Source organism: Gobio gobio (assembly GCF_949357685.1).
Source record: "Gobio gobio genome assembly, chromosome: 16".
Taxonomy (NCBI): domain Eukaryota; kingdom Metazoa; phylum Chordata; class Actinopteri; order Cypriniformes; family Gobionidae; genus Gobio; species Gobio gobio.
In genome coordinates this window covers 12,513,845-12,540,163 of record NC_137109.1, presented here as the reverse complement: position 1 = coordinate 12,540,163, position 26,319 = coordinate 12,513,845, and the positions used below count along the sequence as shown (strand labels likewise).

Genomic DNA, 26,319 nt, shown 5'->3' with positions numbered 1-26,319 from the left:
AGACCCCTCCATGATTTCTAAGTGGGAGAACTTGCAAAATAGCAGGGTGTTCAAATACTTATTTTCCTCACTGTATATATATATAACACATATATAAAATGCACTAAAATAACAAAACCAAAAATAAGTGAATATAGACGTATTAAAATAAGTTAATGTAGACTAAAAAATAAATAAAAATATATACTAAAACTAAAAATATTAATTTTATTAATTATTAATCGCATCTAACATAAAAGTTTGATTATATGCGTGTACCGGTATGTATATACACACACACAGCCATATATGTATGTATATATATATCAGAGTTTCCGCTAGAAAAAAATGGTGCCGGTCAAAGTGACCGGCAGAGGTTTCGTTTTCCGGACATTTTGATGATATGCCGGTCAAATATCGCCTCTTAATTATTCAAGTTGAGGAAAACTGAAAGCAGTTTATGTAACTTAAAAAAAATGACATAATCAGGCCGTATATGCAACATGTTTATTAGCCTAACTTTCAAATAGACGAAAAAAAAAAACATGAACGTCCGATTGGCGTCAATCAACCAATTTTTTTTACTATGGTTTCACATTTCATAGTTTAACAAACCAACCCCCCTTCCCCACATAAAATATCCGAATATAGCATTGTTTTTACTCAAGCAAATTTAATTATAAACTCAGTATGTCTCATTTAGTTGGTAACATTTAAATTGGCCACCGTGTAAATGACTCCTTGTCAAATGAACTTGAACAAACAAATGACTAGGCCTATAACATTGTCTCGCGTCATTTTTGGCTACTTTTTACGCTTTTTTGCAGTGCTGAATTGTGCAGCTGCCGACTTAAAATCAAAAGTTCCCAGTGTCTCTCCACAACTTGCAATGCGCATAAGCCGCGTAACCTTGTTCTCCGCAAGGCGATCGCTGCTTCGTCTTGATCCGATTCTGCAGTGAGAACCCCCTCTCTGCAGGAACACTCGAGACCGGGATTACACAGGCTATCTTGGCGAGCTTGGTCCACTCTGGATACATTTCGCTGAAATCACATATGAGGACTTCGCAGGCTGTGGAGAAATGCAATCCTCCATAGCCACGGAGCGCTGTCATGACAGCGAGGGCATCACGTCGCAGGCTTACGGTATCGATAAGAGGAGCGGTGTCCGCAGAAGGCTTGTAAAATGGCAAACAATCCTTCTGATCGCTGGTTCTGCATATTCTTGGAGAGCTATTTGTCAGATTTGGAGAGCTATTTGTCAGATTTTAATCTGAAATTTTAATCTGACAATTTGACCGAAAAGATTTAATTTTTTCGGACATTTAATTTTTTCCCCGGCCAATGTCCGGTAATTACCGGACAACGGAAACCCTGATATATATACAGATATTATTACACAGACATGCGCGCGCACAGCACACACACACACACACATACACACACACACACACACAATATATACAGTATACACATATATTATATAAACAAAAACTTTTACGTTAGATTTGATGAAGATGTAATTAACTGATTTAAAAGCACTAATAAAAACCCATATAAAATATCTAAAACACACCACAAAATTACTAAACGTTTAACTAAAATTAAAATGAAAACAGAAAATATAAAAATACAACTACTCAAAATAATAATAAAAACTGCATCTCAATGTACTAACATAACACTGCATGTGTTCCATACTGTAATCCATGGTACTTTAATAGATACCCTGATAATAACATCTTCAAAAGACTCTTAACACCGATTGTTCTCTGACTTTATTACTAAAATGACAACTCGACAACATTTTCCTGTCACCTTATGTAAAAAAAAACCCAGCAAGACACACATTAGAAAATACAAAACAAATTGCTATTACTTCATTTTATGCAGTTTAAAGGTAAGAACACAGATTATATTAGCATGATGTAAAATACAGCCACGCTCACATTCGTAAAAAACACAAAAAGGCTCTGGCAAATTACCGTAAAGACCACTGATCTATATAAACGAATATAAATATCTCTATATAGATCAGTGGTAAAGACAAGTTAAGATATTAAATGAGAACTGTTGGGTTTGTCGGGAATATTTAATAAATATTTATTACATTTTTATTCTGCGCAATTCTGCGAGCTCAATTATGTGGCACAAATATGAGACATCTGACCAAGACAATGACATATTTCAGTTCATAATAAATTTTGCCCAGATGACAAAATCTTGTAAGATTAATTAGAGAGAAATGAGAGAAATAACAGCCAAGCTAACTGGACTAAACTAGCCGCTAACGGGCTAATGACAGGAGATGACAGCAAACTGACTGAAATCAATGTTCATTAAAACATACCAACAGCTACTTTAAGATTTTAATGGCAACTACAAAAATACTGTTATCATATTGTGATCTGTAGCGGTCGAGGTCTCCACCTCAAAGGCGCAGATGACAGGTGCCTTAGCTTGGCCTCAATCTCAGGCCTTTAGCTGGCTAAATTATCTTAGCTTTTTTTCAAAGCGGATTTGAATGTGAATTTAGCATTTTAGCACGTTAGATTAGCCTTTAGCGTCTTAGCCTGAACCTTAGCCAGTCATCTTAGCTTTTGGATGTGAAATTCGCGTTAGCTTTAGCATGTTAGCTCAAATGGTTTCGCTTTTAATCCCGTACCGTTCTGACAGGGCGCCGCTGCCGCCGCTCCGCCTCCGTTTTGTGTAGAATTCATGCTGTGATTATTCACGGACGAATTAGGATTCGTGTATCCCTGTGTGGACATCTCTATCCGAGCGGTCACGGATCCCCGATAGTATAAAAAATAAACGCCGCTATCACCAGTTGTGGGTCTCCATCGACCTGCCCACAGCTGAGCGGAGGGTCTGTCTGTCGGACTAACGGTGTGATGATCACGGGCCGCTGAATCCAGAGAGCAACAGTGGCAGCACTGACAGCTCTTCAAAATAAAAGTCTAAAAGAAAGGCGATTTCTTCTTCTTCTTCTTCTTCTTCTTCTTAATAATAATAATAATAAATAAAGGGGGAAATTATAGAAAAAATAGAGAAAGAAAAACGCACACCCCCTCTCAAAAAAGCCCCCCCCCCATGGAAGCTTGTTTCTGCCACAGAATGAAATATTTTCAAAGATAATTGTGACTTTTTATCTCACAATTGTGTTTATGTCTCGCAATTCTGACCTTTTTAATAGAATTGCGTGATATAAAGTCAGAGTTGCGAGATACACCGATCAGACATAACATTATGACCTAATATTGTGTTGGTCCCCCCTCCATGGATCGGACTTGTTTGTTCTGCACATCCCACAGATGCTCAATTGGATTGAGATCTGGGGAATTTGGAGGCCAATTCAACACCTCAAACTCGTTGTTGAACCTCAAACACTTCAAACCATTCCTGAACCATTTTTGCTTTGAGGCAGGCGCATTATCCTGCTGAAAGAGGCCACAGCCACCAGGGAATACTGATTCCATGAAAGGAAACGGTGAAGGAAAACGTGATTCATCAGACCAGGCCGCCCTGTTCACCCTGACTGGTCTGCAGCTATGCAGCCCCATATGCAACAAACTGCGATGCACTGTGTATTCTGACACTTTTCTATCAGCAGCATTCATTTCTTGAGCAATCTTGAGCAATTGGAGCTACAGTAGCTCTTCTGTTTGATCCATCTGTTTGATTTGGCCGCCCATGACCCTGTCGCCGGTTCTCCACTGTTCCTTCCTTGGAGCACTTTTGATAAAGACTGACCACTGCAGACCCGGAACACCCCACAAGAGCTGCAGTTTTGGAGATGCTCTGACCCAGTCGTCTAGCCATCATAATTTGGCCCTTGTCAAACTCGCTCAAATCCTTATGTTTGCCCATTTTTCCTGCTTCTAACACATCAACATTGAGGACAAAATGTTCACTTGCTGCCTAATATATCCCACCCACTAACAGGTGCAGTGATGAAGAGATAATCAGTGTTATTCACTTCACCGGTCAGTAGTCAAAATGTTGTGCCTGATCTGTGTCTAAAGTCGCAATTGCGTGATATAAAGTCAGAATTGCGTGATATAAAGTCAGAATTGTGAGATATAAAGTCAGAATTGGGTGATATAAAGTCAGAATTGCGTGATATAAAGTCAGAATTGTGAGATATAAAGTCAGAATTGGGTGATATAAAGTCAGAATTGTGTGATGTAAAGTCAGAATTGTGTGATGTAAAGTCAGAATTGCGAGATATAAAGTCAGAATTGCGAGTTAGAAAGTCAGAATTGTTAGATATAAACTGAATTCTGACTTAATAACTGACTTTTTTTCTCAGAATTATGATATAAATTAATTTTGCAGGTAAAGAAGTACAGGTAGCTCATCTTTAGGCGTGTTTCATCTTGATCCATCTTTACTCTCTGGAAAGATATAGAGATAGGTATAGGTATAGGTATAGGTATATAAGATATTGGTATATAGTTGACAACAGCAAAAGAACCAAAACCCAGAGTCACAGACTAATCTCTCTCTTTCTTTATTACTGCATTAATAATTATTCTGCTATCATTGGTGCAATCCTCCGCACTAGCTCTAGAATTATGTTTTGGAATTAGCAACAGAGGTTTGGGTTTAGATGCATAAGAAATTAGTCCTACACAGCGTTTTAATGACAAAATCCTGACTTGAAATACAGCATCTGAACAATGTTTTGAGATGTGGTAACCGTAGTATAAGCAGAAAAATTGACTCCGGTCCGTTGAATTATTATACGCTTTACCACCTCGGGTGTGCATTATTTTGCAATAATTAAATGGTCCGTCATCAATTATTCCTTACTCACAATGCTGATTTCAAAACAACTTCACAATAATAAACGGGAAAACAACAGTGTTAATGTTGAAAAATTCATCAATTATGATGAAACAACTTCAACAATTTCAACTGTAAATCACTTTCAAAAGACAGTAGTGTCCTTATGCAGCTCATTCAATGTTGATTCAATTCAGTTCAATAACATGTTGCAAGTTCATCAAAACTAATTCAATTAATCTGTAAAGCAGCTCTAAGGCAATAGTGTCATTGTTCAGATCAATTCACATTCAATGTTGATTCAATTCAGTTCATTAACACTGTCAATGCTGAAAGTTCATAAACTAAAACGACTTTAAAAGCAGCTCTAAGACAATAGTGTCATTATTCAGCTCAGTTAATTTCAAGTTTTGTGTTGTCATTCCATAGTGTCAGTATAGAACGATAATATTTTTTAATAATAATATAATATTAGCTATTAAATGTCTTTGAAACCCCATTAGGCCCCATAATTTTCACTCCTGGTCTTATAGTGTGTATAATCATGTTTTGGAAATGAACCCTCAACTTTTTTTTTTTTACCTGTGTGTGTGAGAGTTAAACTAAAATTTGGGTCTACTTGTTTCTGTGTGCAGAGGGCATGTCCCCTGAAATTATTACAGATAAATTATGATACATTTAGCCAAAGCATAAGATGTAGGCTCTCATTACAGTATAAGCTACAAGCAGGATTGAGCAAAATCCAAGATGTAGGCCTAATAATTGCTTCCCTTTCGACTCATTGAATTGGTCAAAACCCATGATGCTTAATTGGAATGACAGAAAGAGGAATTTACTGTCACAATTAAAAGCACAATATGTCGTTTTTTGCCACCAGAGGTCGCCTATTCAAAACAAAGGCGTAGCTTCATTACACCGAGATTGAGCACGCATTCATGGGAGACGTCGTCTTCACTTTACAGCCGGACCCGGTGGAAAATAATTGTGACGTGACTCGGGCAGAAATCATGTCTATGGATGAGATTATTACTGGTGCTTGCGTAGCAAGGCATCACTATTACTATCTCACCCAGGAACGGTTTATTATTATTCTTCCGGACGCTTTTTCGGCGCGCTTCTCCTCCCACATTTTTTGTCACAGACCCACGAATGAGGCGTCAAATCGTGCGTCTTATTCGGGAATGGTGTGCTATATCTTTTCTAAGGGATCGGGGTGCGATGTTCGCCCCAGGGGCGACAAAGTAGCTGAAAAGTCAATGGGATTAAACATTGTTTCACAGAAACAAGGGGGTGGGCTCAATTTACTCAGACAGCCAATCACTATCTCAGGATGATTGTCAACCTATGAAACCACGCCCTAGCAACCATTTAGAGCTCCCTAGCAACTGATCCTATAGATCAAAGGGATATCTTTCGATAGAAGTGTCATAGAAACACAAGGGTGGGTTTGTTTGACTCGGGGCATCAACAGCTAATAACTAGTGACATTCAAACCTCATGGCCACGCCCTAGCAACCAGTTACAACACCCTAGCAACCATAAAACACATGAATAAGTAATATCTCAGCACCAGAGCATTGTAGAAGTACAGAGTTGGGCTCTTTTGACTCAGACTGGCAAATAGTCTTTAAATATCACCCCATGAACTGTATAGCCACACCCTAGCAACCATTTAGAGCACCTTAGCAACCGTAATGCAACATAAAGAAGCCATATCTCAGCTCCAGAACATCGTACAGTCATGAGGTTAGGCTCTTTTGACTCAGACTGGCCAATAGTCTTTAAATATCAAACCATAAACTGTATAGACACACCCTAGCAACCATGTACAGTACCCTAGCAACCATACAAAGACATGAATAAGCCATATCTCAGCCCTAGAACATCCTACAGACATGTTGCTTGGCTTTTTTGCATCCCAGTAGCATCCGGGTGGCGAGTTTTGCCACGGCAAGCACCACTCACATTTTCTTCAGGAAATGTACATTCTAGTTAACATTACTGTAGTATGAAGCAGAGCAGGACCGAGTGTTGTGGGAGCTGAGCAAGGCCACTGGAGCGATTGCTAATGAGAGACGAGCGCGACAAGCGGCTCGAGAGCAGTGGAGTTTTTATTTTGCCACAGCTGCCGCTTCTGCTTCTTCCCCTCATGCGTATGTGAGGTAACGCAGCGCTTTTAATCATATTAGTTCCATTTGAGCATGTTGAAAATTATGTAGGCCCTACTAACGTTACTCTGTGCGTTCACTTGGCAGCGTCTATGAGACACTTGTTCCCACTGCAGTGAGCTCGATATTAGGCATGGTAAAACATGGTACTCGTGGTAAATCAAGAAAACCAGATTCAAACAATAAAAAAGACTGTGGGCCCTATCATACACCCGTCGTAATGGGGCGCCAGACAGGACACGCATGTTTTTTGCTAGTTTCAACTCGTCGCAGTTCTCATTTTCCCATCCAGCTCTACGTTGTTTAAATCGCAAATGCGCTGGTGCATCTGTTCACCCATGGGCGTCTGGTCTGAAAACCAGGTGTGTTCAGGAGCATTGTTGGCGCCTTGCTATTTTGAGGAACTGAAAACGACTGCGCAATTGACCAACACAAACCTGCTCTAAAGTCAATAGTGCAGTATTTTTGTGCTATTTAAAGGACGTGTTAGTAATATACGTCTATATGTAACAGGGTTAAAAAGAACATTTCATTTATATAGTAATATTGTGTGAATTTCATAAAATAAAGCATTGGTGTGTATGCATTGTGTTCGAAGGCTCCCCTCCTGTGGCTATTAATGGTACTGCAGATATTGTATTTTGTCACTCTTCTCTCGCCGTACCGCAGCAGATTTGAGTGTCGATGCTGCGGTCTTTTATGAATGTCTGCAGTCTTCAGCCAAAGTGAAATACTTTCTTCTTGTCTGTCCAAAAAGATCAACTCAAGTTGAACCCCCATTTGTGAGTGTGTCGTTCCACATCCGTTACATATAGGCGGTTGCACAACGCGTGCACACTCTGCTTATTACACACACTGGTTAAAATCTCTTATTTCTCTGGATTTAAACATTCTTGGAAACATCTAGGATAATGTAAGGACAAAAGTCAACAAAATATATAACACTGTTCTAGTGGTTTTTGGATATTTAATCCCAAAATCTTACATTTACATCTCATACATCTTAATTTAATTTCAATTTCATTGGGTTTTGTGACAAAATATAAATAATTGCACCACCATACAATTTATTCCCTTATGTGTCTAATTCAAGTAATTTTAGTCATGGACATCCAGATCAATGCAGCAAGGTTTTAGGCGGAAACTTGTGGCGTTCATTATACTAGGCTATTGGTTCTAAGACTTTTACCAGGTGTTTTTTTTTCCTTCATGAAGGCATACATACGGATTGAATGCATGGTAAAAAAAGTTTGCATTTCACTCTGAATCGGAAACCTTTTTGCTTATTTGGGTTTATTGGTATTTCCTAATGTATTATATTTATCATATTTATATGACTTCTGAGTAGGACTGCACAATTAATCGAATTTGTTATCATGATTACAATTAAGGATGATACAATTATGTAATCGTTCAAAGGCGCAATTACAACAAAAAAGGTCCACTTACAATTCTGTGCTTAAGATGTGCTTTTCTTCCTTTCTACTGGTTATCTTAAAGGTTTTTTCACCCATTGCTTAAATTTAGCTTTAGTATAATATAATACCATGCTTATATTTACTTTTTTTATTGAAAAAAGAACCCTAACCAATGTATATTTGAAATTTGAGGCTTAATACTATAAAGAAAAGCAATAAAAGTTTTTCAGGAAGAGTATTTTCATATGACATGCTGTCGCTTCAAACAATGTCATAAAGCTATTCAAAACATCATACAGTGTAAATTGTGATAAATCGTAATTAACAATCGCAATTACAATTTCAAGGCAATAATCGACAATTATGATTTCTGTCATAATTGTGCAGCCCTACTTCTGAGTAATAAATACCACTCCCTTATGCCAAGAAAATATGGTCTGGAGGAAAATATCTGCCTGGCACTATATAACAGCAATAAACTGAGATTAGTAGGTAGCAAAGGGAAGGAGTGGTTGACAAAGCTAGATGGAAAATAACCGGCTCTGAATGTATTACATGCACTTGATTCTGCATTGCTCAATAAAGCCACTGCATCAGACTACAGCAATTTCCTCCCATGTTACCACAGAGTCACTTTACTCACTATACCTTACAGTATACGCAACAACAATGAGAAAACAGCCACTTCTTCAATTTGGGTAACAGTCAATTTTATAAATAGGCATGATAAATAAGCATGCATTCATGCTTGTATGATTAAGCATCAAGCTCAGTCAAGCAAATGCAATTAAAATAGCTTTATTGAAAAACTGTCAATAGTTAAAAATATCATCAATCATTTTCATCAGTTATACATACTCTCTAAGTAAAAGTAGCTGTACAACAGATACTTTAAAACCCCGTCTAACTTAATGAAGCACCAGGCTTCCTAAGAACCATTAGTAGTGTTAAAGTCGGCGTGAAATGGTAATCAAGACATGTTACTTCCATAATAATGATGTATATGAGTGAAAAGAGAAAGACATGAAAAGCAGGACTGATTTTGCCCATCAGGAATATGAGAATGCATTCACTTTGAAAGGGTCTTTTTGGAAAGTGAGGCAGTAATTTCAGAGAATCAGTCGCAATAAGACTGCCAATGATGGAAGTAAAAAGGGACGATCTAGATTCCATGTTGACTTTAAATATTCTAACTAATCTCAATCGCACAATAAAAATCATTCAGAACAAAATCACAGCAGTTTAGTAGTAAAATTAAAACAGCGAGATGCACAATGACGGTGCATTATCGGTCAAAAGTTTGGAAAAAATTTAGATTTCTTTTATGTTATTGAAAGAAGTCTTATATGCTCACCAAGGCTGCATTTATTTGATGAAAAATACAGAAATAACAGTAATATTGTGAAATATTACATATAATTTATATGAACTGTTTTCTATTTTTCTTCAGAGATCCTTCAGAAATCAATGTAATGCTGATTTGCTGCTCAAGAAAGATTTCTGATTATTATTATTTATGTTGAAAACAGTTGTGCGGCTTCATATTTCACCATAATACACTACAATTGAAATGTTTAAGGGTAAGTAAAAGTGAAATTAAAGTCATTTATAATGTTACAAAAGATTCTATTTTCTGTTCTACATTCTATTCATCAAAGAATCCTGGAACAAATTGTATCAAGGTTTCCACAGAAATATTAAGCAGCAAAAACAGTTTCCAACATTGATAATAATATGAACCATTATTAATAACTGAGCATCAATAGTTGATAATAACTGAGAACCGAATTGAAATATTACAACTATTTCTGAAGGATCATGTGACTGAAGACTGGAGTAATGATGATAAATTCAGCTTTGATCACAGGAATAAATTACACTTTACTTTATATTCACATAGAAAACACTTATTTTAGATTGTAATAATATTTCAGATGACCTTTTTTGATGTATTTTTGATCAAATAAATGCAGCCATGGTGCAATTAAAAAATATTTTAAAAATCTTAATAATTCCAAACTTTTGACTAGTAGTGCACTTGTACAAAACTCAGTCTCTTTGCAGCTTGTTCAATTCTCCCCATGTTTTTCATATGTTTGCTGGTCACAGTGCTCCATCATTGGTGTATGAAGGATTGCCGAGGCCCTCCGCTTCTCCCATCCCGCCCTTTCGACACGTCCTTCGTCTCCATAGTACAACAGCGAGCACTGAAAGCAGCAGCAGGAATGCGGCACACCCCGCAATGATCCCTGCACTCAGAGCGGCTTGGTCAGGTTGGGGTGGCTCGTATCGGGTACAGGACTTTTCGCTGAGCCCTGCTTTATTCCCGGCCGCCACACACACAGTCTCCCCAATTTTCAGTCCAGGTATGACACCATTCCTCAGATATTCTCCAAAAATCATCTGCTCTTTTCCTCCATTCAGAGTGACTTTATAATAGGTGACAGAGGAGAGAGGCGCGCACCAATGCACAACTACTTCCCCGGAGCCGTCCAGCTTCACCTCACGGAGCTCCGGAGTCTTTGGTCTCTCCTCCGGACCTGTCAACCCAGGACACAGACAACCCGTCTGGGCTGAAATCTTGTCACAGGGGGTCGTTTGAACCACACAGGGGTCGTAATCACAAGGTTGGGATATTGGGCCATGAGTAGCGTTGACCCCGGGCGACTGGGGCGTGTGCGTTGTCTTTGAGATTTTGTCGTCGTAGTCGTAGTCGTCCTCGACCTCGATAAAGCGAACACGTGTGAGGGGAGGCTGAAGCAATGACGGACTGACAGATGTGGCATGAACAGAGTCCATCACACAGAGGAGAAGGAGGAAAGCGACCTGTGATCCCAGCAACATCTTAAACCTGCAACAAATAAAGGTACAAATACTGTAAAGTTCACTGTAGCAGCTCCAATCGTTCATAACAATAAACAGGATACATGAACAAATGAAAGAATAATTGACCATGTTAAGATCTTAGTACATGTTCTTGCGCCCCTGAGTGATTCTAAATAATTTATTTTTTTATTTTTTTATTTTTTTATTTATTTGTCAGGGACAATGCAGCGCACATTATTACATACATAATTATCATAGACAAAGCCATAACAAAAAATGTGTAGATGTGTTGCAACCCCAGTCCCTGGTCAGGGCTTTCTAAAAACAACGACCTAATATATTTACACTACCACATTACACAAAACAACACATCACATCCAACACAGACGATAGCTCAATGTTCACATATTTGATTTTCTTTCAGCCAGTGTTTCACCTTTCTATTAAAAGTTTTCAGGTCTGTTTCTATTTTTATTTCCGTTGGTAAATCATTCCAAAAATGGGTCCCTATCACTGAGAAACTTGACTGGCCAAAAGTAGTTTTGCGTCTCTCTGCTATGCAGTTACCACCCAATGCTCTCCTAGTGGCAACTTTCCTTGTGTTTATTTTTGTCACAAAAGGACAGAGTACGACCGGAGCTAGATTATTTATACATTTAAAAATCAACTTAAGAAAAGAAAACTTGATAAAACTGTCAAAATTTAAAAGCTTATACTTCTGTACAATCAAACAATGATGCCACTTAATTGGTTTCTGATCCATTATTTTCAGTGCTTGTTTATGTAATGATATGATGGGTTTGACTGTTGTCTGGGAAGCTTGGCCCCATACAGTAACACCATACGATAAATGAGAGAGTATCATAGCATGAAAAAACAGTAAAGCTGCTTTGACAGGTATATGACACCTAATCATTCTAAAACAGTTTAGATTTGTCCGGACAGTCTTGCATAGTTTGTTAATATGTGCATTGAATTTGAGTTGGGAGTCCAAAATAATACCTAAGAATTTAAATTCCTCAACTTCCTCTATGACTTCTTGATCTATTTTAATAATACATTTAGCTTTTCCTCTAATTGAGAAGCACATAGATACAGTCTTTTTGACATTAAGAGTCAGATGATTGTCTTTAAGCCATTTGGATATACCCTCCATTTCCTTGGTCAGGGTTTCTGCTACTATAGTTGATGTCCTAGCTGATGCATAAATTACTGTATCGTCAGCATACATTTGACAGTTAGCTGACTGACAGCATGTAGGTAAATCATTTATATATAGACTAAAGAGCAGTGGCCCCAAAATGGAGCCCTGTGGAATACCCATTGTGCATTGTAATGATGTTGAGAGTTCATTGTTTATTTTAACACGTTGCTCCCTATGTTCCAGATATGATGCAAACCATCCGATAGCATGTTCAGAGAAGTTGAAAATGGCAAGTTTATTTAAGAGTATGGTGTGGTTCACAGTGTCAAAGGCCTTTTTTAGGTCAATAAACACAGCTCCCACAACATTACCCTTGTCCAGCTTACTCTTAATGTTCTCGGTAAGGTAGCAATTAGCCATTTCTGTAGAATACCCTACTCTAAACCCAAACTGTTTAGAATTGATAAGTTTATTACCTTCAAGATGTTCTATTAACTGTTCTATGATAATTTTCTCTAAAATTTTGGATAAAACCGGCAGTATTGAGATTGGCCTATAGTTGCTTGCTTGATTCTTTACGCCAGCTTTGAAAATCGGTGTAATGATGGCTTGTTTCCAACTTTGTGGGAATTTGCCTACTCTGATGGAAAGATTTACAAGATGGGTTACTGGTTTAATCAAGGCAGAGCAGTAATTTTTAATAAAAGCAGTGTCCAACCCAAATATATCCTTTGCCTTAGAATTATTTAATTTATTAATAATTTTAAGAACTTTATCCTGACTAACCTCTTTAATTTGAAAAAGATCTGATTGGTCAGACTTTGTGGTCTGTGATAGGGTTGCTGGTTCAAAAGTCTCAGCAAGCTCCTCCACAGACTGAATAAAGAAATTATTAAATGCATTTGTAATAACTGAATTGTCAGTGCTGATAACTCCATTCACTTCCAACTCAGCTATTGTTTTTTGTTGACTAGGTTTCAGTCTTGTAAGGCTATTAAGGTGCTTCCAAAGGGATGCACTATTTCCTTCCGATTCCTCAATCAATTGCATAAAATAGGCTGTCTTTGCCTTACGCAGTTCTCTGACTACTGCATTTCTCAATCCTTTAAAGATGAGAAAGTCTGTATTTGTTTTGGAGAGCAGAGATTTTTTCAATGCATTGTCTCTTTTTTTCATTAGCTGACGAATGTCATTGTTCAGCCATGGTAGAAAGGCTTTTCGTTGCGTGCCTTTAAATGTCTTACTGTATTTTCCAATCAGGTTTGTGAGGTTTTTCATCAAGGAGTTACAACAATTTTCTAAATCATTTGATTGAAAAACATTATTCCAATCTAGATTCTCTAAATCATTTTTAACTTGTGTCACCTTGTTTTTGGGGATACCCATGTTCCCTGGCTTACTTTTGTTCATAAATGTGGGTAAACGCTGTTTAGTGAGTTTCCGTACAATCAAGGTCATATTGTGATCCGAGAGCCCTGTTAGTAAATTATAAGTTCTGATGATTCTCTGTGGTTTATTAGTGACTATCAGATCTATCATAGTTTTACTTGCTCGTGTGATCCTTGTTGGACCTTTAATCATCTGATGAAGATTGTGTTTTGACAACAGTCTGTTTAATTTTTTACTAAGGCTTTTCTCTAGCCAGTTAATATTAAAATCACCAAGAAAAACAGATTCAGTGCAAGTATTTAAATATTTAAAAATTTTGTCTAAATTTTCATAAAATTAAACATCATGTGATGGAGGGTTATACAGCACTATAATGTTAAATTTCATCCTAGAAGATAATACAACATTTAAAGCCAAACATTCTAATGGTGTATCCAGTTCAATTTCATTACATTTCAGAGTGTCTCTAACATAGAATAGTACTCCCCCCCCAACTTTTTTAGATGTTCTATCCTTTCTATAACAAGTGTAACCAGGGATATCAATCATACTGGTCTGGATATTACTATTCAGCCAAGTTTCGCTCAACGCTAAAAAATCTAAATTAGAGTCGGTTAACAGATGATGGATCTGATCCCATTTAGGCAATATACTCCGAATGTTCAAATGTCCACCTTTTCATTTCATGTTATTATTGCAGTAAACAAAAAAAATTAAAACAAAAAATATATATATACACACACACACACACACACATATATTTTGTGTGTGTGTGTGTGTATACCACAATCAGGCATAACATTATGACCACCTTCCTAATATTGTGTTGGTCCCCCTTTTGCTGACCCGTCGAGGCATGGACTCCAGGGAATACCGTTTCCATGAAAGGGTGTAGATGGTCTGCAACAATGCTTAGGTAGGTGGTACGTGTCAAAGTAACATCCACATGGATGGCAGGACCCAAGGTTTCCCAGCGGAACATTGGCCAAAGCATCACACTGCTTCCGCCGGCTTGCCTTCTTCCCATAGTGCATCCTGGTGCCATGTGTTCCCCAAGTAAGTGACGCACACGCACTCTGCCATCCACGTGATGTAAAAGGAAACATGATTTATCAGACCAGGCCACCTTCTTCCATTGCTCCGTGGTCCCGTTCTGATGCTCACGTGCCCACTGTTGGCGCTTTCGGTGTGGACAGGGGTCAGCATGGGCACCCTGACTGGTCTGTGGCTATGCAGCCCCATACACAACAAACTGCGATGCACTGTGTATTCTGAAATATTTCTATCAGAACCAGCATTAACTTCTTGAGCAATTTGAGCTACAGTAGCTCGTCTGTTTGATCGGACCACACGGGCCAGACTTCGCTCCCCATGTGTATCAATGAGCCTTGGCCGCCCATGACCCTGTCACAGGTTCTCCACTGTTCCTTCCTTGGAGCACTTTTGATAAATACTGACCACTGCAGACCAGGAACACCCCCACAAGATGCTCTGCCTCTGACCCAGTCGTCTAGCCATCACAATTTGGCCCTTGTCAAACTCGCTCAAATCCTTACGCTTGCCCATTTTTCCTGCTTCTAACTCATCAACTTTCTAGCACATCAACCTTTTATGTAAATTTTTTGTGAGCATATTTGACAATGGGGTAACACAAATGTAAAACTAAATTCTAGATATATTCTCAGAAAACAGTTCTTATTATCTTACATTATTTTTTTTTTCTTTTTATTTAATTTTCTTTTTTAAGGATGTTGGTATTTTTAAGGAAATACACAAAAATACAGAAATCAAATGGGTTGTGTCAGTGTTTTTATATTTATATTTATTTTTGTATTTTCCATTTTCAGTATTTTTTATTAGTAATTTTAGTAATTATTTTATTATTTTTTAAATGTCTATATTCTATATATTTTTTATACATTTTTATTTCAGTTTTAGTTATTTATTGTATTGTATTGTATTTTGTTTCATTTAACATTTGTTTTATTTCAAGTAAAACTATATATGTGTGTGTGTGTGTGTGTGTGTGTGTGTGTGTGTGTGTGTGTGTGTGTGTGTGTATTTAAATAGTATTTTATGGTTTTAGTTAACTAATAGTCCTGTTGTGAACGTCATTTCCTGTTCACTTTAACTGTTTCTACCCACTTTACAACAATCTCTCTGTCAGTACATGAACAAACAGCCTGAATGTTCCTTCTGGACAGAATTAAACAGAGGTGTCAAGTAACGAAGTACAAATACTTCGTTACCTTACTTAAGTAGAAATGTTGAGTATCTATACTTTACTGGAGTAATTATTTTTCAGCCTACTTTTTACTTCTACTCCTTACATTTTCAAGCAATTATCTGTACTTTCTACTCCTTACATTTTAAAAATAGCCTCGTTACTCCTATTCCATTTCGGCATGTTTTAATTCCGGCTTGTCATTAAAAAAAAAAAAAATATCCAGATTTGATTGTGGTTGGATGAGAAGGATAAACACAAACCATTCTGACACCCTATTGGGTTGTACGCGATCAATCACGCCTGCACCTGCACAAATCACACACCATGTTGCCAGATAGGGCGGGTTCTCGCCGACGAGCAGCACGCACTTTCAGCCAATCAGCGATCAGCAGGCACACGAGCTCATTCATGACTTTAGCCGGGGTTTTAGCGCGATAACTCGTAGCTGTATATTCCAGTGATCGCTATACCAGTGGAATAAATACTGTATACAGTTGTATCTTTGTAAAAGTTGTATCTACAGTAAAGAGTGGGAGAGTGACTCAACTCTCAAACGTGACTTACACCTGTGACTCGAAGACTCTTTATAAATATAACCGTGACTCCTGTCCATCATCATATACACACTTAGGACTTATCTGCAACTAGCAACACCGACAGCTGCTGAAAGATGTAAAAATCAACGATTAATCCGTTCTGACTGTGCTAAGTGCATGTGCCATGTACTTCACGAAAGACATACTGTAGTTTTGTCAAAGCAAAGTTCAACACAAAGGTAAGCGCATTGTTGTTATTTATTTGTTGACGGATTATTGTACAGTATCAATGAATTACGCATTTTGGCAGTGGTGTGTGCATTAACGTGTTAAATGCCTGTTTATTACATTGCTTTTTCCAATCCCTATTTTGGGCACTTTTTGCACGTAAATTGGCTTCTTCCTGTTGACATTGAAAATGATGTATGTGTTTTTCTGAGGGATAGCCGTTTTGACAGTTTCTACCTGGACATAGTCATATTTGATCCGTTTTATTGGGATTTGTTTTAATAATTTTTTTTATCATCAATGTTATGTTTTAAGGAGATAAAATGGTAACTTGCTTATCAACATTGACTGGTATGGCAATAAAATAATATCACATTATTTTGGCAGTTAAAGGTTTTTTTTTTTTTTTTTCTTGGAGTGACTAGTTGCCTATAAGTATTGTAAGAGGTGCAAAATTGTTATCAATAACCAGGCATGTTATCAATAACCATTTTTTTAAATATAAATGTACATTTGGTGAGGATTTTGGGCTGGAAATTGTCTACCCAATCTGGCCACACTGATCATACATTCAAAAAATGTTTATTGATAACATGCCTCTGAATTTTGACTTTTTGCACCTTTAAAATATTTATAGACAACTAGTCATCAAATCTTCCGCTCCATGAAACACGTTAATGCTCAGTAGTACACATATGGTTCTTTAATGTATTAGCATTGTCCTAAAATGCGTTCATTTTCAATGGGAATATATGCGGCTGAAACGCAAGTGCATGTAAAAATGTTCAACATTAACTTTTTAATATAACATTATAGTCATTATGGCCTTTAGAAAAATGTTTTTTTGAGGAGGTGGGGTATGCACTGTGGTGCGGCCTAATCTTTTGTCCTTAAAGGGATAATTCACCCAACAATGAAAATTCTGCCATCATTTACTCACCCTCATGTTGTTGCAACCGGTATGAGTTTCTTTGTTCTGAAGATATTCTGAAGAATGTTTGTAACCAAGCAGATAGAGCAACCATTGACTGCCATAGTAGGGGAAAATACTATGGCAGTCAATGATAGCATATAATCTGCTTGGTTACAAACATTTTTCAATCTTCAGAACAAAGAAACTCATACCGGTTGCAACAACTTGAGGGTTACTTGAACTTGTAAATGATGGCAACTTGAGAGTAAATGATGGCAGAATTTTCATTTTTGGGGCAACTACCCCTTTAAAGGCATTTTTTCCCCTTACATTACTTTTACTTTTATACTTTAAGTAGTTTTGAAACCAGTACTTTTACACTTTTACTTGAGTAAAAAGCTTGAGTTGATACTTCAACTTCTACAGAAGTATTTTTAAAACCCAGTATCTATACTTCTACCTGAGTAATGAATGTGAATACTTTTGACACCTCTGGAATTAAAGGGTGTATTTTTAACACAGGACACACACTGGGCTGCTCACACACATTGCAATGGAACGAACCGCCTGCCAGTTACTGTGGGAACCTGCTAAAGCCATAGAGGGGAACAGAAACCCTGCTCCCTCTGTTTGATGCAGCTGGCTGAAAATTCACAATTTAAAAAGTTATTGCTGCTATTTTACTAAGTGACCAAACTAACAATTCTTACCTGGTGGCTGACAAAACAGACGAAAAAACACGAAGGAGGGACCCAAGTCATATAGACCTGAATGTCACAGAGACTTGAGGATGGACTCTTATGACTAAGCAACATATTCCCTAGCATAACAACGTGCTAAAAAAACTAATTTCATTTTAGCATCATCCTGACAATCACCTAGTTACGCATAAATATCTAGATATCATAGTTATTACATATACATTTTAGTTAACTGAAAGTTTGTTACTTGTATATTAATAGTCCTGTCAAATTGATTAATCATGATTAATCACATCTAACATAAAAGTTTGTATGTGTGTGTGTGTCTTTATATATATATATACATATATATATATATGATTCTGTCTGTTTGCTCAGTTTATTTAAATAAGCTGAAACAACACAAATCTTTAGTTTTTTACTTTATTGCCATTTGTACTCACGGTGTATTTCTAGTTCCCAGCATGCTTTGCATAGGGATAGATAAGGAGAGTTAAAGTTGAAATTGAGTATGTTGAATTGTAGTGCTGTTTAATGTTTTTTAGTAAAGGGAAAGACCTGTTAAAGTTTGGTATTCAGTTCTATTTAACATTTAAAAGAATTTATGTTATGTTGATTTTTGAGGTTACCGTTGCTGTGAAGTGTAGAACTTGTGGTGAGGCTGTGGGCTGTGGCTACATGAAGCAAGTTTGTTCTCAATGTGCTAAAACTGTGCTAATGTCAGAGGACAAGTGTTTAATTTGATCAGTACTTGCGTACTACAAAAGTTACACTTCTCTTAGCAAGTGAACAAATGTTGAGTTAGTTATTCATATAAAATAAATTTGTTTGATTCTGTTCCTGCGGGCTATGGTCATTGTTCTACTCCTTTCTAACATTCTTGGAACATGATTGAGTGTGTACGTCAGCCACTCACAACCTAATCACAAGCTCAACTCTTCAACACAATGGTAACCAAAAAATAATAGTTATTCTCTATTAGGCATGGGAAACTTTATCTAATTGGAATGACACAATTTTGTTTAGACTAAATTAATTTAAGTTCATACAACAAGATTACAACAAATCGTTTTAAACAAATTAGATTTTTTTGGAAAGATGTAATTAAATTTCGTGGAAAAGTTTGTAAGGGTTTTTTTTGTTGTTGAGTGAATGATACTAAAATAACACTAGTTATTGTTACTAAAAAAATGTATTAGTAAAATATTAAGAAATAATTACATAACAGAAAGATTCTAAAACATCTTACACATTAATTTTGATATATTTACTTAGAATTATGCTTATTCCCACATTTACAGAAGTCACAATACTGTTTGGGTGGAAACTGGTTCCCATGGCAAAAAAACACATTAGTCCAAGTTCCTATACTGATCATCATGGTCCCCTGTAGCCTTAGCGTCAGTAAAACTTCAGTAAAAATGACTGGCGTACCTGTTTGACTGCAGTCTGGATGGTTTCTGCTCACGTCTTGAATGAGATCTTCTCTCTAGCAGCCTTCTGGTCTATTTTCTCTCGGTCTAATGCATTCTTCTCCCTCACCTTCCCTTTTTTCTTTCTCCTAAGGTCCCTCCCTCTCAACACCCCCTCATTCGTCTGCCGCTCTCCCACCATCCTGTCTCCCTCGTTCTTCTTGCAACATTTCCATCTTGCTGCGTTCATTTTCTCTCCAGGACGCTCGTTACCCTTCAATACTATCCTCCCCCTCCTCACGGCTCTCTCTCTCTGTTCCTTTCAAGTTTGTTTGCGAGTCCCACTGAGTTTTGTGCTGCCCTGCATGTTAATTTCTCTAGCAGAAGCAACAGGAGACATGCTGGAACTCATCTGGTGGCCCCGTCCTGTGTGTATATGTGCAGGGGTTGCATATTTTGCTTTTAAAGCAATAGTTCATCCGGTTTTCATATGGGCAACAACAGTACATTGTGACTGTGGCTGTCTCTGAAAAGGGCAAATACACACAGAGAAAAAGGTGTCAAAATTGTACCTTTAGGGTTACAACATAATTGTCACTGGGACAGTACCCTTAAAAGGACATATTTGTACCTTTTTTTTAAACCTCAAAAAGGTTCATAGTAGTACCTTAAAGGTGCACTCCACTATTTTTGAAAATAGGCTAATATTCCAACACTTTAAGCATAGCTTAGATCATTGAATCTGATTAGACCGTTAGCATCTTACTCAAAAATGACTAAAGAGTTTCAATATTTTTTCTACTGGAAACTTGACTCATCTGTAGTTACATCGTGTACTAAAACCGACAGAAAATTTAAAGTTGCGATTTTCTATGCTAATGCGACTAGGAACTATACTGTGTAATAATAAACATTCCTGCGTAATAATCAAGGAGCTTTGCTGCCGTATGGGTGCAGCGGCGCAATGATATTACACAGCACCTGGAAATAAGCTATCTTCCGTCAACATAACCATGACCTGCTTACACAGGGAGCGTGCCTTGTAACCATGGAGACATTTCTGAGAAACAATTAAGAAGATGTTTACTTTGGTGCAGATCCTGAACCGTACCTGAACCGGAATACCTGCAACTCTGCAACTACACAAACTTAGTGCCGGTCACATTGGAAGCTACCTAGCTGGGGACTATTTTCCGGCGCTGCGTAATATCATTGCGCAAAGTTCCTTGATTATTACGCAGGAATGAGAGTATAGTTCCTAGCCATATCGGCATAGAAAATCACAACTTTTCAACAAGTTTGTGTTTTTTCAAAATGAGTGTTCTGTGTATAATTATTATGTATATATAAATACACACACATGCATGTATTTTTAAGAAATATTTTCATGTATATACTGTATATATAATTGATCTTATATAAAAAATATAATTTTTTTATACAAATATAACATATTTTTCTTAAATATGTACATGCATTTGTGTGTGTATTTATATATACGTAATAATTATACACAGTATGTGATTGGATAGATGCGATTAATCACGATTAATTTTTCCACATCCAACAGTTCTTCTTACTAAGACTTTTTAGTAAACTTTACTTAATGTCCAATAATTTGTTGAACTTTCTTAAAACAATTAAGTTATCTGAACTATTTGCATGCTATGCCTTCGTTATAGAAAACCCAATTACTTGACTGGTTTGAGTACCATTTTGCCAAAGCAAAAAAACAAAACAAAAAAACAAGCGAGCGGACAAAAAGTGTTTTTGAGGCGAGCGGTTTTTAATAGACTTTTCACTTATTTCCTCCACTTCCTCTTACCATAAGTGTGATTAGTGTTCCCTTTGGTTGGGCACTTGGAACTTCATTTATTTTATTGTAATTATACCCTTATGAATGCAGCGAAGCAACACAATATCACATAGCTATCTGATTTCAAAAGAAGGGAAATAATTTATATATATATATATATATATATATTTATAATTGCAGTGCTGCTTTAATAAGAAGATAATTACATATATATATTGTGTATATATATAAATATATATATATATATTAATGATATAGCTATAACATAACTATATTTCAAGTCATATAATGATCTTTTGCTAATATTTATAGCATAACCTTTAAATTGGGTTGATATAAACCCTCTATATTTGTGACAATAGCAATTGACCATGTCTGCGTGTCACACACAGACTTCAACATTCAGCATGCAAAACACAATATTAACAAGGATTAAAAAAATAATAACAATATTTTTTTATTATTAATAAGACCTTTACAATTATATTTGCTGTCGTTATTGGGGTTATACTGACAAAAGACAAATAGTAAAATAAATCCAAAAACAGTAAAACGAAGCAATTCATTTATTCATGCTGCAATGCACTCTGGGAGTACACTTCCTCAGATCACAGATAGAATTAAGTTGACAAAACTTAAACGGTTTAAGTGCTTACTTAATTGAATTAAGGCAATGAGTTTGCACAATTGATGGTTATTAATTGCTTGAAATATGATTGGAATCACTTTGAAAAGGAAAATATGGTTAAGTGCAACATGTGCAGCGCAAGTCTGTCATATAGGCTATATAAAACATCATTATCATCATTATTATGGCTTTTAATGGTGAGACTTTTGTATTTGTAATCAGGCTCTCAAAAATTATAACAAAATTTGGATTTGGATTTAGATTTATCGGTCAATATATCGGTCATCAGCTTTCAAATATAAAGAATTATCGGTAATCGGTATCGGACATTTTGAATGTGGAATTAACAAGTTGAGTGTTGGTTATGAGTTCTGAAAAAGTGACCTTAGCTTTGAGAAATGTGCAAAAAACTAAAAAAACTAAACTGTAATTCAATGTGTTACTTGCTGTTTTTTTGTAATTATTTGTGAACAATAATGTATTCATACTGTTCATAGAGTTCATACTGACTAAAATAAATTGTTTTGGTTGGTCTGCCCTTTTTATTACAAAAGCTGCAGTGTCCAACGTCTCAGCTCATTATTTGCTCCGTTACACATTCCTCTCCTCTATATAATTGTATATGTCCAGCAGAGCATGATCCATGACAGAAAGAGAGAGAACAAGATGGCTGATATTAATTTCTATTGACCCCCATTGTTGCTCCAGGAGGAGGGGAAGAGGAAACCTGTCCTTATATGGTCATGTTTGCTGCGAGGGCTTTCATACCTTTCAAGAGCGATAAGACTTGTGCACTGTTGAGCGGATACCTTTAGTAAGAGCCAAATACATGCACATACACATTCAGGTGAATCTCACGACACAAGGACACATTTAAAGTCACATCATCCCAAAATCAAAAGAAGAAGTAGGCTAGAACAGAAGCTATTAGGTAACACTTTACAACAAGGTCTCATTTGTTAATGTTACTTAATACATTAGTTAACATGAACTAACCATCTAAAAATATATTTTTACAGCATTTATTAACCTTTGTCAATGCTAGTTAATAAAGATACAGTTGTTCATGTCAGTTCATAGTGCAATAACCAACGGTATCTTATGACCAATTTGTACGTATTTTACAAGGTGGCTAATTCATACGAATTTGTACGACCTCACTTTTGTCTAAACCCCAGTGACGGGTAGGTTTAGGGGCGGGGTTTGAGGTAGGTCATTCGTACGAATTACGAATTTGGCAACTCGTCAAATACGTACGATTTAGCAAAAATCTTACAAATTCGTATGAGTGAGGTCGTACAAATTTGTACGAATTAGCCACCTCGTAAAATATGCATGAATTGCTGTGAGATCGGGTTGGCAATAACTGATATAAACAGATACAACTTTTGATTTAAAAAATGTAAATGTACATTAACTAAGATTAAGAAATGCTTTAGAAGTATTTTTCATTCTTCGTTCATGTTACTAATAACAAATGTTAAAGGGTTAGTTCACCCAAAAATTAAAATTCTGTCATTAATTACTTACCCTCATGTCGTTCGACACCCGTAAGACCTCCGTTCATCTTTGGAACAGAAATGAAGATATTTTAGTTGAAATCTGATGGCTCTGAAAGGCCTCCATTGGCTCAATGGCACGTTATCCTCTCAAGACCCTTAAAAGGTAAAGACGTCGTTACAAAGTCCATCTCACTACAGTGGTTCTAAAATAACTTTATGAATCGGCGACAATAGTTTTTGTGCGCAAAAAAACCCCTAAATAACGACTTATATAGTGATGACGATTTCAAAACACGGCCTCATGAAGCTTCGAAGCGTTATGAATCAGTGAGCCGAATGATGATTCGGATCGCGTGTCAAACCGCCAAACTGCTGAAATTTGGCGATTCAAACCACTGATTCGACTCACTGATTCATAACGCTTCGAAGCTTCATGAGGCCGTGTTTTGAAATCGTCATCACTATGTAAGTCGTTATTTAGGGGTTTTTTGCGCACAAAAACTATTGTCGCCGATTCATAAAGTTATTTTAGAACCACTGTAGTGAGATGGACTTTGTAACGACGTCTTTAGTACCTTTTAAGGGTCTTGAGAGTGTAAAGTGCCATTGAGCCAATGGAGGCCTTTCTGAGCCATCAGATTTCAACTAAAATATCTTAATTTCTGTTCCAAAGATGAACGGAGGTCTTACGGGTGTCGAACGACATGAGGGTAAGTAATTAATGACAGAATTTTCATTTTTGGGTGAAATAACCCTTTAACAAATGGAACCTTATTGTGAAGTGTTACTAGATTTAATATTTTGTTTAAGCCACATTGTGGAACCATTATTATATTTCATAACAGTTTTCATAACATTTAAGCACATATTGCCACCGAGTTCTCCCTACCATAATGGTAAAAACCTGTATTCTCACTACTTTAATGTGCAAAATAATAATAATTTATTCTAATATAAATGTATACATTATCATATAAATGAAACTATATTTGTTTATTTTATATTGATATATAAATGTATTCATATAATTGAACTAATATATTTTGTAAAAATATATATACATCATGGTAGTCTTTAACTTATGTATATTTGATTATTCCAGATGAAGTGTTTTGGTTTTGTTTCATGTTCATCTTTCATGTTCTTATTTTGTCATGTTCACTGTCATGTCTCTGGTTTGTCTTGTGATCATGTCATGTGCTTCCCTAGTCTCTTGTGTCATGTTGTCATTGGTTCATTGTCTTGAATGTTCACAGGTGTGTTGTGTTAGTCATTAGTCTCTGTGTATTTAAGCCCTAATGTTTGCCATGCATCTTAAACTGCCTTCATGTGCTATTGGAATTATCTTAAATATGAGTTTCCGAGGTAAAAATTGCACATGAATGCCCTCTGATGTCGTGTTTACCACTAGGAAGTTTGGAAATAATTTTGATTGCCAAATTCCTGTGCCATAAACTCTAAACATGGTGGCGGGAGAACTACTGCTGTGGCAGGTGTGATTTTATTTGTTTTCCCCCCAAAACATGTCTTGGCATGAATGCAGTGCATATTTACATGTACGAGAAATCATTTGGAGCGTATTGTATGTTTGATTGAATTGAATTGAATTGAATTGAAATGGAATTTCAGATAGCACGTGAAGGCAGCATTAAAGCCCTATTAATTGTTTCTCGTAGGCTCGTAAGATATTTTCATCATTGACAGGGGCTAGTCAGTGATTTTATTGCAGTTCGAATCCAGAATGTTAGTGTTTTTCTCCCACAAACGTAAAAATCCCAAGCCGAATTACCTTGCGTTTTTTGACAAACACCAAGGTCATGTGGTGATTTAATTGCCGTCCGAATCCACATCTCTGAGTTTTCCAGAATATATCACTTCAAAATTCACTGTTTATATCCTTTTTGACCACTGCAGAGCACCGTACGGTTGTGCTTCGCTGTAATTTGGATGAATTTTAAAGACATAGCTGACACTTTTATTACTGAAATGCTGGCAAGTATTTACAAGAGCAATATATTTAATTACCGCTCAATTTTTTTTAAATAAAAGCACTTAAACATTTGAAATGGGCCGTTATTACTGAAGCAATTATAGCCTTTATGTTAAAATAACCAGCAGCATTGTGTTTACCTCATGTAAATAAGAGGCTGTATTCATGTGGAATAAAATTACATCCTTTATTTTGAGATAAAATACAAGACAGAAAACCATTTTAACTAATACGCATCTATATTTTTTAATTTTAACTGATTTAAATAATTAAATAATTAGGATATTTTCCTATTATTAAATTAAATAGGCATTTATTATTATTATAGTTACCAAGCATATAACATTTTATTTTGATATTCAATATTTTTCTATTTTATACAGCACACAAACATGTTATTGACCCCGTGAGCAGGTTCTTTGGTTTGCAGGATCACAAACCGTGAATAAATCACCATCCGAATGCTCAAGTTTTATCACTGAGGTGGCATGCAAATTAATTTTTACGGACTTCCGTGAGAAACAATTACTGTCCAATAGGGCTTTTGTCTTGTATTGTTCGTGTAACCACTGTTGGTGAGTGTTATCCATGCCATGTTTGCTATGCTACGTTACACTATACTACATCACGCCAAGTTTTTGTTCTATGCTTGATC

General features: G+C 36.5%; 2 protein-coding genes across 3 annotated transcripts in view; both read right to left on the bottom strand.

The window, feature by feature from the left end:
* Positions 1 to 2,898, bottom strand: part of sec24b (SEC24 homolog B, COPII coat complex component) — a 55,216-nt gene extending 52,318 nt beyond the window's left edge. For both annotated transcript variants that reach the window (XM_079839059.1, XM_079839060.1), the window contains exon 1: positions 2,644 to 2,898. In XM_079839059.1, coding sequence (XP_079695185.1) covers positions 2,644 to 2,749 — 106 coding nt within the window. In that variant the 5' untranslated portion in view covers positions 2,750 to 2,898. The remainder of the gene's footprint in view (positions 1 to 2,643) is intronic.
* Positions 2,899 to 9,048: 6,150 nt separating this feature from the next.
* On the bottom strand, positions 9,049 to 20,064 carry LOC307139680 (LRRN4 C-terminal-like protein). Its single transcript, XM_079838730.1, has 2 exons — positions 19,751 to 20,064; positions 9,049 to 11,203 (listed from the first exon to the last, which is right to left on the bottom strand). Exon 2 carries the CDS (start codon positions 11,194 to 11,196, stop codon positions 10,456 to 10,458), a length of 741 nt encoding a protein of 246 aa, XP_079694856.1. The 5' UTR covers positions 11,197 to 11,203; positions 19,751 to 20,064; the 3' UTR covers positions 9,049 to 10,455.
* Between the last annotated feature and the right edge of the window lie 6,255 nt (positions 20,065 to 26,319).

Coding starts and splice junctions, on each gene's coding strand:
- LOC307139680 (XM_079838730.1), bottom strand. CDS start 11,196: ATGTTGCTGGGATCACAGGTCGCTTTCCTCCTTCTCCTCTGTGTGATG.